We start from the raw sequence: 19,467 nt of genomic DNA, 5'->3' as shown, positions 1-19,467 counted from the left end.
CTACCCTGATGTATGGAAGCGAGGCATGGACCTTTGCAAGAGGGGAACAAGTCAAGAGTGAGAGCAGTGGAAATGAGTTACTTGAGAGGAGCATGTGGAGTGACGTGGAGGGACAGGTTGATGAATGAAGAAGTGAAGGAATGCTGTGGGGTGGATGTGGATGTGGTTGAGAAGATTAGGAGAAATACACTGAGGTGGTTTGGACATATGAAGAGAATGGAGAATGAAAGACTGACTAAGAGGGTGTATGTAGGTGAGGTGGAGGGAGGGAGGGGGAGAGGTAGGCCGAGGATGAGGTGGAGGGATGGAGTTGAGAGGTATATGAGGGAGGGGGGTGTGAGTTGGGGGGAGGGTAGTCAAATGGTGGGTGACAGAGTGACTTGGAGGCGTTTTGTCTGCGGCCACCCTTTGCGGGATTAGGGCATCGGGCTATAGATAGATAGATAGATAAAGTGTTTAAAATCCCTAATAAAGAAACATCTTTATGTGACCCCACTTCATATGTGGTCTATATATGTACAGTATAGTTACTAAAGTAAGACAAACATGTTAGATTTCAGAATTTCCTGTCCTTTGTTTTAGAGTGTTAAGAAGAGAGCAAAATTACTTTGTTGTTGTTGGCTGTACAGTGTGTTAGTGGCCATATTTTAAGTGGGATAAGAGCCTTTGTAGCACCTGTTCCATAACAGTTTATGTTGTATGTTACATATTAACATTTTTCATTATCATCATCTGGACCTCCTTTCTATCTTGAGGTGGGGTAAGACCCAGAGAGCCAGAAAAAACTTGATAGTATAAGATATTACCCAAAGTTTGCCCAAGTTTGGAAAAGTTTCTAGAGAAGGGAAAGAAGTTGTATGTGGCCTTCACAGATTTGGAGAAAGCTTATAACAGGGTGGATAGACAAGGAATGTAGAAAGTATTAAGAATATATGGAGTAAATGGGAAGTTGTTGAATGCTGTGAAGAGTACGTATGAAGGTAAAGAGGCTGCAGTGCATGGGGATAGTGAAATAAGTGAATTTTTCTGTTTGAATGTTGGATTGAGACAGGGATGTCATGTCCCCGTGGTTGTTCAAATCTGTATATGGATGGGGTTGTAAAGGAGAAACAAGGTAGGGCAGTGGATGTTGGAGCAGCCATAATGAGAGAGGGCAGCTTTTGGAAACTCTCTGTACTGTTGTTTGCAGATGATACTGTATTGCTAAGTGAAGACGAAGCAGAACTGGAAGGTGTGGTGAATGAGTCTGGGAGAGTGGGTAATAAATGGTATCTACAGGTGAATGTAGGGAAGAGTAAAGTTATGGTCTTTGAGAGAAATGAAATCACTGGATGTACAGTGAGGTTGGATGATGAGGAAATGGAAAATGTGAATGCATTTAAGTACTTGGGTAGTGTGATGAGTAAGGATGGAAGTTTTTAGGGTGAAGTGCTTGAGAGGGTACAACAAGGAAGGAATGTTGCTGGTTCTCTGAAAGCAGTTTTAAGGAACAGGGAAGTGAGCATAGAAGTTAAGTCACTGCATGACAGTATTGTGATTCCAACTCTATCATGTGGAAGCAAAGCTTGGGCCTTGTTGGAAGAACATAAATCAAGAGTGAGGACAGTGGAAATGAGTTAAGGGGTATTTGAGGGGAGCATTTGGAGTTACATGGAGAGACAGACTGACAAATGAGTTAGTGAAGGAGCATTGTGGTGTGGATGTGGATGTGATAGAAAGCGTTAGGAGAAATACATTGAGGTGGTTTGGCCATGTAGAGGGGATGGAGAGTGAGAGACTAATGAGGAGAGTGTATGTGAGTGAGGCGGAGAGGGGGAGAGGGAGGTGGAGGCCAAGGATTAGATGGAGGGATAAAGTGGAGAGGTATATGAGAGAGGGGGGTGGTGTGAGCTGGGGGGAGGGCAGTGAAATGGCGAGGGACAGGGTGACGTGGAAGTGATTTGTTTATGGCCGCCCCTTGCGGGATTAAGGCGTCCGGCAGTAGGTAGATGAATAGATAGATTGCCCAATTGAATGAGTCACACTCCCATTCATTCATCATTCAAGCCCTTAGAATCCTGGCTGCACATTATAGGTATTTTTATTGTTGAATTATTGACATAGTTTGCATAAATAACATGCAAGAGGATTTTAAGGTGTAATGTGCAAGATGAATCTCAAAGGTGGAGTTGCAAAATCTCCAAAGCTACTTAGAATGTGGCCTGGTGTTTGGTGGTGGTGGTGGTGGTGGTGGTGCATATGTGTGTGTGAGGGTAATTGGTTGTTTGAGTTGCTCACTGCATGCTTGGTCTCTCCCACAACTCGTAGTCCCAACCAGCCCGGGTGAAGCAGCAGTCTCCCCCACTGTCTCACGTCTAAAATGCTCCTCGACTCCCTCCCACCCTGTGCTGTCCCCCACAGCCTCTCTTCCCATGCAGCCTCCCTCCATGTCAAACCCCCCCACCTCAGGAAATATCATATCCTCTGCCACAACCACCATTGGGGGTGGATCAGGACAGCAATTCCGAGCTGCCGTCACTTTCCCTGTCGCAGCGGCTGAGGGCAAAGGTGGTGGGGGTAGGGAGGAGGGAGGGAGCAAAGAGGATGGTGGAGGTGAGGCCGGGCGGAGTGGCGAGGGCAGGGGAGGGCTGGAGGCGGGTGGGGTAGTGTTGAGGGAGACACGCAGCAGCTCACCTTCTGTGTGGCGCCGTGGCATCCTGCACACGGACCGTGGTTAGTCACTTGCTGATTTACAGATAGAATAACTTTGATAATTTCTTGTCCTCTGCCCATCATTGATAATTTCTTGTCCTCTGCCCTTCATCTTCAAAAACTTGCATTACCTATCAGCTTTTGTACAGTAAGTCCATGTAATATGTTGTCCCCTCGCCCCTTTTTTAAAGTATGCGATAAATAGAGATTGCCTTTTAAAGTTTTAATACTACTGAAAAAGTTTATTAACCAATTTTCCCCAGTTTGCAATAATAGGTGTATAAGTAGAATAATAATAAAACATCCATGATATATAACAAGGACTTATTGTATTCCTCTTCAATTTCCAGAGACTTAGCAATAACATAATGACTAAACAGCCTATTTTGTACATAGTTCCGATGATAAAGCAATGTTCAACCCCTCCACGGCAGGCGAAATAGTTGCATAGCTTAACTTACAGGCGGGCATATTTCGAGGAAAGTAAAGTATCTCAAAAATCATTTTAACCTTATACTGTATTAAGGTATGTTATGCAAAAGAAAGAAATGCATGTACAGTACTCACTCTCCTCTAGTAGTGTTTACCAGCTGCAGTGGGTGATGGAGGGGAGTGGGCACGAGAGGAGGTCTAAGACTGTAGACTATCCATAACAACACTGTGAATGAGGCCCCTTGAGATGGACTGGTCAGTCACAGCGGGCAGAAGCGTGGCTAGGCGCATCCCAGTGTTGCCATACAGCCTGTAGTTTCTGCGCCATTCTACAAAACAATGCGGGAAACACGATAACTTAATATTATGTGAGCTGCCCTGCCTTGTACGCTTGTAATATTACGTGAGCCGCTGCGGGGGGGTTAATATGCTGTGAGCAAGCTGAGTAAATTTACAGCAATCCCTTTTTGTACGATGGAGTGGTATATGATGAATCATTGATACAGTGATAAGAAAGTTAGGACATGTTTTTGATATATGATAACATTTTGCTTATACAGTCATTATTTTGTATGAAGCCTCAGTGGTCAATATATGATTGCCATTTTTGCTTATACAGTACTGTACTATCTCCAACACATGAACTTAGTCATTTATTCCAAGATCTTTGAATATGTCAGTACAGTATTGGGTGGGTTAGTGTCAGTGATGGTTGATTGAACAGTGTTGCAGTGTTGGAGTTCAAGCAGCAAGTGAAGTAGAGTTATGTGAAATAATTACCAGTTTAGGTGAGTTGGCAACTTGTATTTAGACTTTGTTGAATGAGCAGACCTTTGCCAAAAAATGTATCCTCATTGTACCCATATTATACCATAGTTGACTCGATATATGGTAAATTGTTGTGAAGGATTTTTTTCAAACATATCTTCATCCTATTCATTGTTAGAGATTTTAAACTTACAAGGATAGTAGTGTGCTGATTTAGTTTCTAGTATCATCTGGGAATTGTTGGATATCTTGGTTTGAGCTGAAGCAGTAATTACAGTAAAATGTCGTGAGTAAGGAAAATATGCACTTTTTTTCTTTTTTTAATTATAGCTATATGAAGCCTAAAGGATAAAACTCATATCTGAAAATCCATTTACTAAAATTTCATCATATTCCAAAATGTTTTTCCTGCAGTGGGAAGGTGTTGATATCATCTGTCCTCTTGCAGTCAGTGCATATTTAAAGATTTCATTTATGTATTTATTTGTTTATTTTGAACATATATTAGGTAATAAATTGCTGATACACTGTCTAGTCTGTACATCATTGTATTTACTGTCACTGGTACTGTAGCCTGTTTATTTCATAGTTTTCTCATCAGTTATTATCATTCTACATTCTAAAATTTTCCATCGTGTGCAGAGCATTTTGGCTCAGGCATTTCAGATTTGAGAGTTTGTGCTGTAGTACTGTACTAACTTAGTTTCTCGTGTGGTCAGGGAGTCGTAGGATCTCTTGCCGTGAGCTAGGTCAGGGTGATCACCAAGGTTGGCTACACCGGCGTCGTGACAATAAGGGCTTCCTTCTGCCTCACCGCTGGGAGCGACGATGGTTTATACTAAAGGTGGGTGTGTACCAGCAAGGTATGTTGACCCCTGTGAAATGTTTGGTATTTCAGTGCTCTATAGTCAGTTCGTTTTAACTGACGATACTGGGTCATGCCAACAGTTTGACTACTGAGTCATGGTTGCATGAAATTAAGTAAGCTTTAGTTGTAATGTAGGAATAAATCTTCGCTATTAGCTAAGACATCCCTCCACTTTGTCTGCAGTGTGTCATTAACTGAACTGAAAGGGGTTAGGGATCTTTGCAAGGTTAGAACAGTTATGCTGAAGTATGGTAACAAAATTTATACATTAGTATCTTAGTAACCAGTGATTCCAGCACACAGTAATGTATCCTGTAACATTCAGCACAAAAATGTGTTTCTTCAAGTAGTGTAGAATATGAGGATGGTATAAAAGTCTTTGTGTATCTCACTGGTGTATTCTGTTTGAGAGTAGACCTGATTTTAACCCCATCAGGTTTCTGGGCTGGGCTAGAGTCAATAGAGTTAATGTAGAAGAGAGTAAAGTGATGGTAATCGAGAGAGATGGTAACTCCCAGTGTGATGTTACAGTGAATGGAGAGAGACTGGAATTGGTGAGAGAGCTCAAATACCTGGGTACGGTGATAGAAAAGAGAGGAAAATGTGCAAACGAAGTGGAACGTAGAGTGACACAAGGAAGGAAAGTAGCTGGTGCCATGAAGGCCTTGATAAGAAACAGAGGCTTTAGTGTTGCAGCTGCGCGATGCTTACATGAAGGAGTGTTAGTGCCAGCTTTAACATATGGATGTAAGTATGGTGTGGCATGAAAATGAAAAGTCAAGAGTGAGAGCAGTGGAGATGGGGCTGCTAAGGAATGTATGTGAAGTACAGGGAGTGGATAGGATACAAAATAATGTGATTCGTGAAAGATGCAGATTAAGGAAGTCTGTGGACACCAGAATCGAAGAGAGTGCACTGAGATGGTATGGTCATATGGAGAGAATGGATAACAATAGAGTGGTTAAAAAGGTATATCTTAACGAATTTGAAGGAGGGAGGAGGCGAGATAGGCCAAGGAGAAGGTGGAGGGATATGGTGGATGAGTGTGTGAGGAAGAGAGGTATGGAAGTTGGTGAGGCTAGGGGACTGACAAGAGATTGAGCTGGCTGGATGAATGTTGTGAGAAGTGCATGATCAGGAATTTGACACCTCTTTCTAATGTGACAGTGTTTGGATTGACTCCATGGATACATTTATATGAAGCTACAGAATGTGGTGAATGTTTTTGGCGCATTAGACAGAGCCAGGATACCGGGGGCTTGAATGATGTGTGAATTGGATTGGGCAAACTTGTGCTGTCTGAACATTGCTACGCGTCACTCTGCCCTAGGTTGGGAGAGGAGGTCCGGATGATGATAATGATGATGGTGATAGTCAGCCACTCTCGCGCTGACCCACATCATCACACCGCTATATTTTTCTTTAGTCACTGTGTAAATACGCTTTTCATGATGAAATGTTGGTTGTGGTATCATTTTAAAGATGAATAGTTGCACTTTGTCATAGTATGTGTGAAAAATTAAAACAACAAAAATGAAACGTCAAAATGACGTGTTAAATTGAGGTGAAAACCAAAGACTTTATACTTTGTTGTAGAAAAATATCTGGAAAAAAAAAAAAAAAAAATAGTAATAATATGTTTAAATCTGGTTTAAACCATACAAAACAGCAATAAATTATTTTTACAATGATACATAGATTACGGTTATTTCTGCATTTTATTGCGCAGTAAAGCAAAAGGAAAAAGGAGCACTGTTCTTTTATGGTTCTTGGCCTCATATTCACTTCATGATCTTTTTCTTTGATCGGTCAGTGTAAATACACTATACTTTTTATGATAGGATGCTGGTTGTGGTGTTATTTTGAACCTGAATAGTTGTACTTTATCGTAGTATGTTCAAAAAACGAAAACAAAGAAAATAAAAGATCAAAATGACAGATTGAAGCTTTCTGGTGAAAACCAAAAATTTATACCTTGCCGTAGAAAAATATTTGATAAAAAACTAATAATGATATATAAATCTGGTTTAAACCATGGAAAACTACATTAAATTACCTTTATAGTGATTTATAGTTTATGGCAATTTATGCATGTTACTGTGTGGTAAAGTGAAAGAAAACTGATGCACAATTTTGTATGATTTTTGGCCATACGTTCGCTTAGCAATCTTTTTCTTTGATCGATTTGTTTAAATATAGTTTTCACGATAGAATGCTGGTTTAGATGTCATTTTAAAGCTGAAGAGTTTGTACTTTATCATAGTACAGTATGTTCAAAAAGGAAAAGAAAGAAAATAAAAAGCCGTAAGGATGAGTTGAAGTTGGGCAAAAAATAAAAGTTTTATACATTGCCGTAGAAAAATATTTGCCAAGAATAAAGTAATAATGAAACAAAGCCATGAGTTAGACCAGCTATGAAAACCCATCATGCATAGAGGAACCATTACTTAGCTTCGTGCTTGTCTCTTTGTTATGACGTGTAAACACAATTTATGGGGAATATTTTACAAAAGTATCTCAAAATGAGCCAACGGCCATACCACGTTGAGTACACCGCTTCCCGTTCGATCAGCGAAGTTAAGCAACGTTGGGTCTGGTTAGTACTTGGATGGGTGACCGCCTGGGAACACCAGATGCTGTTGGCATCCCTACGTCAAGTGGGGTTGGTGGAGGATTAGTGCCCCTCCCTGTAAAAACAATTAACTCTAAGCCCTTGGCCACCCCGTCTGGGATACATGGCGTCTGGCAATGAATGAATGAAAAAAAATCTCAAAATGATGCATATATGCATCATTGAGGTTGGATTTGAAATGACGCAAAAACGCGTCATCAGAATCTCAAAGGGTTAATATGGTCAGTGCTCATTTATATCCCCCCCCCCTCCCCTTCTGTGCCAGAGGGTGTTGATTTTGTCAAATAAACAGTTGTTGGATGGAGGGATCACCACTTCCCTGCACTGAGACTCTGCAGGAATGGGTGACTCACAGCCATGTTATTAAAACTGAGTAAACAGTGATGGAATTTTTGGTCATATGTAGAACACCAGTCATTTTTACATTTGATCACTATGCATCCCACATTACAGTGTACCCAGCAAAAATGAAGATCGTATATTCTGTCGTAATCACAGTACTTTATATAGTCAATAAAACTGAGGGCTTGTTCACACCTTTGTGATATCAGTTTTAATAATAAATTTCTCTCTCTCTCTCTCTCTCTCTCTCTCTCTCTCTGTTTATTGCCAGACTCCATAATCCCATAAGGGGTGGGCATTTGACTTTGAGTTATTTGTTTTACGGGGAGGGACACTAACCCTCCACCAACCCACTTGTTGACATGTAGGGAGCATGTATGGTTTGGTTATGTAGTTACCACCCAGTGTTGTAAATGGTTTCTTGGCTTACAGGAAACCATTTGGCTTGTCACTCAATGTAAAGCCACCTGTAAAGGAAAGAAAAGCATGTATGTAAAATAGTCATGCCACCCACAGATTCTTGGGAAAACGAATGTATGCCAAGGTTTACTTGGCATGTAAATGATGATGATGATGATAATAATAATAATAATAATAATAATAATAATAAATAATAATAATAATAATGACAACAATAATAGCTCCATTTTGCATAAGGACAGTAAGAGATGAGAGTAAAGGGTATTGGGTGATTACTCCACCTGGAGGCATTTGGCAGCTAACCAAGGTTAGGCCAACAGTGGATGAAGGACAAAGCTAGGGAGTGATAGGCAGCCAAATAGTCACATTAGTAAGAGTTAAGGGGTTACTGGGCTGCAGGAGGGACCGGGAAATCTTGCACTTGGAGGTATCTGGCAACTGACCCATAGGAGGTGGGTGGTGTGTCAGGTAAGGTGGTGAGGGGTGGCAGACATTTAAAGTAATTCATTTAACAGTGTTTCAGTGCAATCTGGCCCAAATAAGTATACAAAAAAAGCTTCATGTACATTTACATGGCCCCTCTGTTGCCTAGAATCCTTCAAGTTTACAGTGCCTGCTGCAGAGAGGTTAAGGTATCAGGCTGTAGATAAAGGGTAGGTAGATAGATAGATCCTCTATTTACAGTGATGTTTTGCTGTATCTTTGCTGTTGTGTAATCCAGATGGTAATGTGGTCATGAATCTTGTGTGTTTATGTTGTACAGAAGAACTACCTGTATGGGTATCGTGATCGGGAAGCAGTGCGGGCTGACTCTCTCATCTATCTGCCTGGCTTTGATGTCTCTCCTGCCACAGATGTCAAGGCCAAGAAGTTTGCCTTCAAAATATATCATTCAAGTAAGTCTTTGTTTATAACTACAATAAGCCCTCATTGTGTGTCCCCCCCCCCCCACTTGTAAAATTTGAATTAAGTGCGCAGTAAATTATAAAAAGCTTGCCTGTTTTAGTTCCAGTTCAGTACTATTATTTTCTCCAGATTCCAACTCCAGTTACATTTAAAAAATGTAATGGTTTTTAACACATGCCTGACACAATGAGGAGTGACTGTTGTACTAGTAGTTCAGGTAATGGTTGAGCCTCTGCCTTTCTAGTGGGTAATGTGAGGTTGGGTGGTATACCAACAGGAGTGCCAGCCGTGCTTGCGCATACTGGCCAGTCACTCTTTCCTGAATGGCATTGTGCAAGCAGTAAACTCTTGATTACATTTCACACATACACCATATGATCCACATTTACTCGGAGTGATATAACCCACCAGACCTCTGGAAATCCTTTTGTTTGTTTTATGGTTACCACCCAACATAGTACAGTAAATGGTTTTCCAGATTACAGTAAACCTGTAATTGTAATGAATAGATGACATAATAATGCCTTGACTAATGATCAAAATGTGCAGGTGGTGCCACGTTCTACTTTGCGTGTGATACCAGTGAGGAGCGGAGTCGATGGATGAGCCAGATGGGCCTTTCAGCTGTCACCCACCAGCGCCATCACCATGCCACCTCACCCTCCACCACACATCACCACAATTCCCACACCCACCACCTTCCCTCCACCACCCCACAGCACCAACAGCAAGGTATTTTTCTTGGTACTGAAGCCTGGTCTGACAGTCTGCTTCTGTACCCTGGTTATTCAAAACCAGACAACAATGCCCACAAGGTAGAGTAATTATCACTTCTCTGATATTTTCCAGAGTGTTGGGAGTACTGCATGTCTATGACATAGCAGGAAAGTTGGGGGTTTGTTAAAAAAATTAAAAATGGGATAGTTGAAGAGAAGGCAGTATAATGTTGGATTTTGATGGGGCACAGCAGGTTGAGTATGTCCTGTAAAAATTGTCATTATACACTTACAGGGATTAACATTAGTAGTGGGAAGTTAAATTTGCATGTTTTTTCGGAGAAGCTTTAAGTGATGGATTATATTGAAGCTTTCTCCAGGAAAGGAAGTGTGGCAGCAACAGCATGGTAAAAGCAGGTTTGTGTTGCTCTTATTTACCAAGCCTCTTGTGATGCAGGTAGGAAGATGTCACTCTGAAAGGGCTAATAATTTCGTAGTCCAGTGTCGTTTGAATTTGTACTTTGTTATTTCCCTCACGACATGAATATTCTTAGAATGCCCCCCAAAAAAGGTGAGTGTTTTTGTTGTATTCGTTACCCAGACTGTATGAAAAGAAACGAAAGGAAACAGTCTTGGTGTGGCTTTGGAGGTAAGTATGTCTCCCCTTCCTCTCACCTGAACACCTTGTCCTCACTTCAACTCTTACTTCAACCCATCCTGCCTCACCTACTCACCGTGTTCTCCTTAGTTCTCACACCTCACCCCGTCCTGCCTGTCACTCACTAACCACGTCCTCTGCATCCCCACTTCCACTCCTCAACCCATCCTACCTCACCAACATACCTAGTTCTCAGTTCATTTCATCCTGCATTTTATTCACTAACCACTCTGTTCTCCTTGTTATCACTGTCATTTCATTCTGTCATTCCTCTAACTCACCAACTGACCACCTCTCCTCGCCGTTACATCCCATCCCACTTGTCATCCACTGCTTCCTTCACTGCATCTCACACTACCTGTCACCCATTAGCCCATTCACTGCAGTATTTTTTTTTTTTTTTAATTCTCTCTCTCTCTCTCTCTCTCAAGCATAAAGACTTTTCCAAGTGGAGGAGTTAGATGCAACTATCATTAATCCTTTCACTAAGAGGTCTTTTGTAAGCTGAATAAGGATCATCAGGAGACAGGAAGAGCACAGATGTTGTTCTAGTGAAGGGTTTTACCTCCTCTTCATTGCCATTTCCACTTTATCCATGTGCTTCGTTCATCCTCCATTTTACCTCTGGCTCATCCCATGCTTCCTTCCGTACCACATAGCATTTGAAGCCATTTCCACTGCATTTCCACCCACGTCTGTCGCCTGAGATTCAATGACTCCTTCAGTCAGGATGACATTCTTTTTTTTGTTTGTTTTTGCTGCTGCCAGAGGATTTTATTCATTTTAAAGCAGGTTTTGCTTTGAAGATGTTTGTTAAGGCTATGTGTGACACCTCTTGTTTAAAAGATTTTGTCCTGGGCTGAATAAAATTATCTGGTAGAAACAAATCAATCCATAATTATGTCACCTGGATTTGAGTGGTTAATTACCATACCCCATCCAGTGTGTCACTTTTACATTACCCTTTCCTAGCTGCTACTCCAGACCATCCTTAAATTACTTCTTGCCATTATGTTTTTCAAGAAATCATCGGTAGATGTATTTGTTTTGTTATGTGCTTGTAGGCCTATATGAATCTTCATTCTCCTCAAGTGACATGCTGTAGTTTAGTTATGTTCATGAATTTGAAACTTGAGTAAACTGTCAGTACATTTCTGCTTTGTTCTTTTAAGATTCCACAGACTTCCATAAACAAAGCATTAATTGTGTGATAACTCTTGTTTACATTTTTCTTTTATTGCTACATTTAGTTAATTATGGTAGTTGGGGGTGCTGACCATCCATTCACTCGATGTAGTGCTGCTCTCGTGTGCCTGCCCTTTCCAGTCTTCCTACCTTCTTTCCTTCCTTCCTCTTCTGTCTTTCTTTCATTCATTCTTTCCACTTCCTTCTGTCTATGGGTGACTCTACATTGAGTGACAAACCAAATGGTTTCCTCTACACGAGGAAGCCATTTACTATGCTGGGTGGTAACCATATGACCAGATAATGGTGCCTGGAGGTTTAGTGGGTAATAAAGGCATCCCAGCTAGATTGAGCTAGTGCAAGGGGTGGTTGAGGTTTATTGCTCATGTAATACCACTCAGGGATGAGTGAGGCTGGTCACTCTCATTTTAAATGTCAGGATCAACTTGCCTTGCCCTGGGCTCCTACGCTTCTCATGGGGCAACGCAGGATTAGATAATGAATGTATGTATGATCGTTCTGTTTTCTTCTGCCTCCTAGACTACGTGAGGTAGAACCAGGTGACATGTACAACACCAACCCTATTGAAAGACTAATCAGATAGTCTTACTGTTATGGAGGGACAGTCTCAAAGTCATAAGAATGGTCACACCACACCACACAATACAAAACACAACACAGCACGGCACAACACAACCTCATACTACCCATATGCTCCACCTGCATGACTAACCCCTCCCAAGTGAAGTGTGTTTTTATTGAGCTGGAGTTATTTATTTTTGCCTGTATATTTTGTTCATGATCATCTTTTATGTGTCCTCTCTTTGCACCTACCATATTAGAGAAACAATTATTGTTACTCTTTGGATTTACATTCTAAAGAATATATTATGCTGTATGTTCTATTTGTTTCCATATATCATTATCTGATGTCATGTATTCAAGTAGATTGGTCCTACATAGGACTCTGTAAGGATAGGTAACTGATCCATTTCCAGTTGTCAGGATCATCCTGAATTTGCAGCTTTTCTGAATTAACACATACTGTACAGAAAAAAATGAAGACCATTTCTCTGTTTATTTCATCGATCCAATGAGTAATGATGTAGTTCTTGACTGTGCAATCATGAGCAAAGTTCACTGACAAAACCTCTTCTAGCTTTGTGTCTTAACCTTCCATATTTCTCATTTAATGTAAGAGTATCTGTCCTTTGTTTACTCTGTATGTGTGCTTCACTTCGCTATCCCATACAAATGTTCCATCACCACATCTGGTAGAGAACTGTCAGTGAACATTTGATAGTGATAGTACCTGTGTTCCAGTCATTCCTTCCACACTTATCTCGCATAGCCTGGCAATTCATGAAATATTATCACTGCATTTTCTGCTATGCCTTAGAACCATCAGCCTGAACATCCTTAGTTTTACCTTTCATTTTAACTTGTGATCTCTCATGTTTGAACATGTGGAACAAGCATGGGTGTCTTAATTTTTATCTGCTATGTATTTATGCTGTCTTGGTCAATAGTTCCTTTATACTTCATGTGTTCAGAACTAATGGAACCAAGCCATTTATTTTGAGTGGCACAGGAATCTTTGTAGTGCCTTTTCAGTAGCAGTGTATTTTTCATATTACATCTCAGCATTCTTTTGTGTGTTAGTCATATTGTTTTAATATTAACATAATTTCCATCAGTAATGTATAAGAGGATTTAACAGACTTGTATGCAGAATGAATCACCAAGGAAGGGGTGTTCAGTATAGCAAAGATTTCTGTGGGTCTGATACATTCATGATGCAAAGGAACTGTTGACCATAACTGTTCATTGCAAACCCTCACTATATTGACGTAATTAGTAGACACAGACTGAAAAGACCAGAAGTCCAATAGAAGTCTAGACCTGTTGACTGTAGCTGGATATATCTTTAAAAAAAAAAAAAAAAAAAGATGATATGAGGTTCATGACATTAAAGAGTATTATAAGTGCATTTTACAGTACAATGCTGGCCTTGGTAACACATAAAGCCTGACTCAAGAATTTCCTCCGTTAAAAGATAAAAGTGTAATTATCTTGAATAACGTACTGTACAGTACTTAATACCCGCAGCCCAGTGATGCATCTTTTTTTATTCTGATTATCAGCAGATTTTTTTTTTTTTTTTTTCCAACGAACTGGGGAAGCAAGCATTAGCCTTCAATAACCTCATCACAGGTAGAGGTCCTTCCCAGTTCTGAGTAAGAGTCTCGTGGTAGCTTAAGTAAAATGAAAAATATAATTGTTTTGTTGGAGTTAATTCTTTCAATCCAGTGACATAATTTTCATATATTTATTTATTTGTTATTACTGTATTAGAATTATTCATTATTATTATTATTATTATTATTATTATTATTATTATTATTATTATTATTATTATCCTGTGAGAAGAGTGGAGAAATTGCAAGACAGTGAGAGAATGGCAGAGTATAAGAGCATAGTGGAAGAAAGATTGGGAAGGTGTGAGCTAGAGCAGATGGAAGGGGTGGAAGACATATATAAGATATTCACAGGAGAGATAGGTGCACTGTGTGAATTGGTTTGTGGAGTGAGGAGATGCAGGGGTGTGCAAGGGACAACATGGTGGAATGGTGTGGTGAAATGAGCTGTGGAACAAAAGAAGAAGGCATATAGTGAATGGCTAGCGAGTAGAGGTAGGGGAGAAGATGAGAGAGAGAAGAGAGAGGTATATGTGAGCAGAAGGGAGGTGAAGAGACTGGTGAAGGAGAGTAAGAAGAAAGTGGCTGAAGAATTTGGGAGGAATCTGAGTGTGAAATGGAGGGAGAGTAAGAAATTGTTTTGGAAGGAGGTAAAGAAAGTAGGGCAGTGTGAAAGGGGAAATAGTCATTGAAGGATAGGAATAATAGATTGTTGGTGGAGAAGAGAGAGAAATTGAGGAGATGGAAGGAGCACTTTGAGGATTTGTTGAATGTAGAGAGTGAGAGCAGTGGGAGTATAAGTGGTTGGGGAATGGCTGGGAGAAGGAGAGATGAGAGGAGGGAGGAAGAGATCAGTAGGGTGGAAATAGTGGAAGCAATGAAGAAGATCAAGATGGGAAAGGCCCCAGGAATTGATGGAGTGTGTGGTGAAATGCTGAGGTATGGGGGTGAGATTGTAGTGGAGAGGCTATGGAAGTTATGTAGATTGGCTTGGGAAGAGGGAAGGGTTCTGGAGGACTGGAAGTCAGGTATAATTGTTCCTTTATACAAAGGAAAAGGGGAGAGAGAAGTATGTGGTAACCATAGGGGTATTTGTCTTCTTAGTGTAACTGGAAAAATATATGGTAGAATACTCATTGATAAGGTTAGGCATACAACAGAGGAGCTAGTTGGAGAAGAACAAGGTGGATTTAGGAAGGGAAAAGGGTGTGTAAATCAGATATTTGTTCTAAGATGTTTAGTGGAGAAGTATCTAGAGATGGGAAAGAAATTGTATGCTGCCTACATGGACTTGGAGAAAGCTTATAACAGAATAGACAGACAAGGTATGTGGAAAGTATTGAGAATATATGGAGTGGAGGGGAAATTGTTGAGTGCTGTGAAGAGTATGTACGAAGGAGCTAGGGCTACGGTACGAGTGGATGGTGAGCTGAGTTTTTTTTATCTCAGTGTGGGACTGAAACAGGGTTGTGTGATGTCTCCATGGCTGTTTAATATATACATGGATGGGGTTGTAAAGGAGGTGCAGGGTAGGGCAGTGGATGTGGGGCTGGCTCTAATGAATGAGGGTGAGATTTGGAAGATTCTGGTGTTGTTGTTTGCTGATTATACAGTATTATTGAGTGAAGATGAATGGGAGTTGTAAGGTTTGGTGAATGAATTTGGGACAGTGTGTAGGAAGAGGAATCTGAAAGTTAATGTAAACAAGAGTAAAGTGATTGTGTTTGAGAGGAATGAAGTCACAGAATGCACGGTAAGGTTGGATGGCGAGGATATGGAGAATGTGAGTGCATTCAAGTACTTGGGTAGTGTGATGAGTAAGGATGGAACGTTGGGGGATGAAGTGCATGAAAGGGTACAGCAGGGAAGGAAGGTTGTTGGTTCACTGAAGGCATTGATGAGAAATAGGGAGGTGAGTATGAAAGTTAAGAAATCACTGCATGATAGTATTGTGATCCCTACCCTGATGTATGGAAGCGAGGCATGGACATTGCAAGAGGGGAACAAGTCAGTAGTGAGAGCAGTGGAAATGAGCTACTTGAGAGGAGCATGTGGAGTGACATGGAGGGACAGGTTGACGAATGAAGAAGTGAAAGAACGTTGTGGGGTGGATGGTTGAGAAGATTAGGAGAAATACATTGAGGTGGTGTGAACCTGTAGAGAGAATGGAGAATGAAAGATTGACTAAGAGGGTGTATGTAGGTGAGGTGGAGGGAGGGAGAGGGAGGGGAAGATCGAGGATGAGGTGGAGAGATGGAGTTGAGAGGTATATGAGGGAGGGGGGAGTGAGTTGGGGGGAGGGTAGTCAAATGGTGGGTGACAGAGCGACTTGGAGACGTTTTGTCTGCGGCCACCCTTTGCGGGATTAGGGCGTCGCACTATAGATGGATAGATAGATTATTATTATTTTTACTGGGAGATGTTTTACTAAGTGTAGGAGAGTTCATAGTACAGAATGGGTTAATGAAACTTATCTCTTACTCCTTCATTTAAAAAAAATTAGATTATCATCATCATCATCATCATCATCCGGACCTCCTTTCCCACCCGAGGGCAGGGTGAGGAAAACTGTATAAAATTGTCTGGAGATAGCAAGAATATAATGAAAAAATACATCTGACTGCATGAATTATGGCCATCTCTAGGAGGCCAAGGAGGCTTAGTACAGTGTATAAAGAATAAACTCATTTGGCATTAGCCAATATAATTTTTTGAAAAGGTGTTCTTAGACTGAAAGGGTGGATTATGTACCGAAATGTGCTAGTAGGTGACACACCTAGCTTGAAAGAATTGTACCCATATAGTGTACTGTACTGAAAGTGTGTTAATTATTTGTATTCTCATAGTTGCATTGTTATACATCATATTGCACATGTTATTTTTTTTTCTAACAGTTTCCACTAAATTTTGGGAAGTAATACTGTAGTTGACTTTGGCACATTGCTTAGTTCCCAGTTCGTAGAAAACACAAGTTGTACCATGACCAACCTCAGCATGGGGATTCCTTAAAAGAAGCAGGATGTCATTTGATATTATTTGATTCTATCTTCAGAATAAGTAGTTTCATTACAGACAGCACTCATTATTAGTTACGGATATGTTCCAAAATATCACCACTATTTCCATGCAACTGATGCTGTAAGCTGGGCAACTCTGGCATTTTGGCTTTATTGGGCACTTCTGAACTTTATTTGGCTGTATTCCCACAGTTTACTGTGGATTTAAACCCTTCACTATGAATACATCATTTTGATTTTGCTGTTGCTGGTACAGTTGCCTCAAGGAGTTCCTATACCCCCTGTTTTACCTCCTGTCAAGAATTGAAAACGTCGCAGAAGTGGTGTGAATATCTGTGAATGAATGGGCATTCGTACTGTAATGGCGGACGTGGGTGGTGGATATGTATGCCAAACGTCACAATGACTGGTAATATTATGTAAATTACAGAGTACAAATGCCGTTCATTAATAGTTGTTTATGCTACTACTGCGACGTTGCCACATCTAGACAGGAGGTAACACGGGGGGTGCAGGAACTCCTTGAGGCAACTGTACCAAAACACTTTATTTACTTTAGGAGAGACTTTTTGAACTGGGGAATAAGATACAACCTTCATTAATCACTTCATTGCAAGAGGTCTTTCATAGATGAATAAAATATTTTGGTGGTGACAAGAATATTTTGTCATTGTAGCAGGGTGATTGAAATATTTAAAGGACATTAAAAAAGTTTTGACTTAGTTGTAATCAGAACTAACTGTATGGGATGTGGGCATAGTTCTTCCATGTGTATGATTGACACCTCTGTAAAATCAAGGGCTGTATTTCTGGTTGCTTCAGAGATTTTGTAGCACTACTTCTTCAGTGATTAAGTTTGCACAACACACTTCAGTACTGTAATCATCTTGTCTGTTACAGTATGTAAACTGTACCAGTACTTTACAGTTATACATAACACCCAGAAGAAGGTTAGATGTAAGGTGGAAAGTAAATTGCAAAGGAAGAGACACAATTAAGTCTCTTGTGCCAACAAGAATATGGCCCCTCAGACCTAACATACTCAGATGATTTACAGATTTGGCAAACTTATACTTCATAAAAGAAGGCTCTATTAGGCTTTACCATTTCAACCACAGGATGTCATCTTTATTCTTGTAGTTGCCAGGTTATTTTAATCAGCTACAGAGAGACTTTTCAGACTGGAGGGGTTAGATGTAGCCTACCATAACATTTACCCTTCACCACCAGACATCTTCCCATGTAGAAAAATATTATTTTTAATGGTCAGATGCATAAACATTAAACCACTAAGTGGAAAGCAAGCCTCCCATTTTAAAAACTCATTTCTGAAGCGAGTGAATCAGATGGAATGTGTTTCACCCTCCTGTTTTGTTGCAGACAGCACTCTATAATGTGTGATACAGGCGGACCCTGCTTAATAATCACAGGCATTCCAAAAAGACAATAAAAAATTATGGGTTTGCATTCCACTTTGTGATTTAAAGTTTAAGGATATGATCATAAGTTACAAGAATATACTGGTTTATGATTTAAAAAACAAAAAAAAGAGAAAGAGAGAAAATGTGACTAGAATAATAGTGTGAAATCAAATTCGAATGAGTTAACGTTTGTATAGTGAGGGTTTACTTTACATATTTATTCCTTCACTGTTTTATGTGCAAAGGCAAGGTATTTTGTGTCATAATTTGGTTACTTTATGTTGAACTTCCCTTTGTTCAGATCCCTTAGTTACTTCCTGTTGTTCTTGCGTCAACTCCCCTCTCCCCCAAGCCACCTCACCTTTCTTTGTCCTTCCCCTTCCCCTCCCCCACCTATTCTCAACCTCCTATCCCTTTGTATATTCCCCCCCCCTCTCTCTCTCTCTCTCTCTCTCTCTCTCTCTCTCTCTCTCCCTCTCCCTCTCCCCCTCCCTTTGATGCTTCTCTCCTTTCTTCATTCCTTCCTTCCTTCCTCTGCTCCTCCATTTTGCCCCCTCCATAAGCTCTTCCCCTCTTTCCCTCCTTCACCCTGATGCCCACTTCGGTTACAGGGGAGGAAGTTTACTACAGCGAGACAGACGATGAACTAGACGATCGGCCATCCACTTCACCACGCTCTCCCCAGTCACCACAGTCCAGGTATGTCATGAAGTGCCCTTCACACCTGGCTAACATACAAAGTAACAGTTGACATTACAGCATGTGCTGCCTCACAAAAGCACTCACTTTTGTACCGTTTACTGTCCTACAGAGGCATTCAGTTTTACACGCTGCCCCACAGAAGTTCTTGATTATTAAATATACAGTAACTGCTTCACAGAAACAATTTTTATTATACATGCTACCACACAGAAGCTTTCAGTTTTCTAACATACTGTATGTTGCCTTTCTTAAGCCCTCAGTATTTAAATGTTACAGCCCCAGAGCAGCAGTCAGTTTTATAATATATACGGTTCTACTCGCCTGTGCTATATACACATACACAGATGCACTCAGTTTCGTAATGTACAGAGCCCCACATAAGCACTTGAATTTGCAGTGTACGCTGCTCTGCAGAAGCATTCTTTTTTTTTTTTTTTTTTTTTTTTCTGTATGCTACCCATGCACCTGCTCACTTCTGTAATGTACATTTCCGAGCAAGTGAAGTGGAAAT

General features: G+C 40.6%; 1 protein-coding gene and 1 non-coding gene across 2 annotated transcripts in view; both read left to right on the top strand.

The window, feature by feature from the left end:
* The window catches only part of cnk (connector enhancer of ksr), an 80,649-nt gene that overhangs the window by 37,405 nt on the left and 23,777 nt on the right, over positions 1-19,467 (top strand). The window contains exons 11-15 of the mRNA XM_080275551.1: positions 2,401-2,712; positions 4,611-4,735; positions 8,917-9,049; positions 9,609-9,791; positions 18,866-18,953. Coding sequence (XP_080131677.1) covers positions 2,401-2,712; positions 4,611-4,735; positions 8,917-9,049; positions 9,609-9,791; positions 18,866-18,953 — 841 coding nt within the window. The remainder of the gene's footprint in view (positions 1-2,400; positions 2,713-4,610; positions 4,736-8,916; positions 9,050-9,608; positions 9,792-18,865; positions 18,954-19,467) is intronic.
* Positions 7,286-7,404, top strand: LOC145404161 (5S ribosomal RNA). The gene has a single exon (XR_013898120.1). It is a non-coding gene; the product is annotated as a 5S ribosomal RNA (ribosomal RNA).

This window comes from Coenobita brevimanus, chromosome 62 (genome assembly GCF_032717465.1).
Source record: "Coenobita brevimanus isolate Jiangsu-jjx chromosome 62, ASM3271746v2, whole genome shotgun sequence".
NCBI lineage: Eukaryota > Metazoa > Arthropoda > Malacostraca > Decapoda > Coenobitidae > Coenobita > Coenobita brevimanus.
The sequence above is the reverse complement of the archived record's forward strand: the minus strand, read 5'-3'. Positions and strand labels throughout refer to the sequence as shown.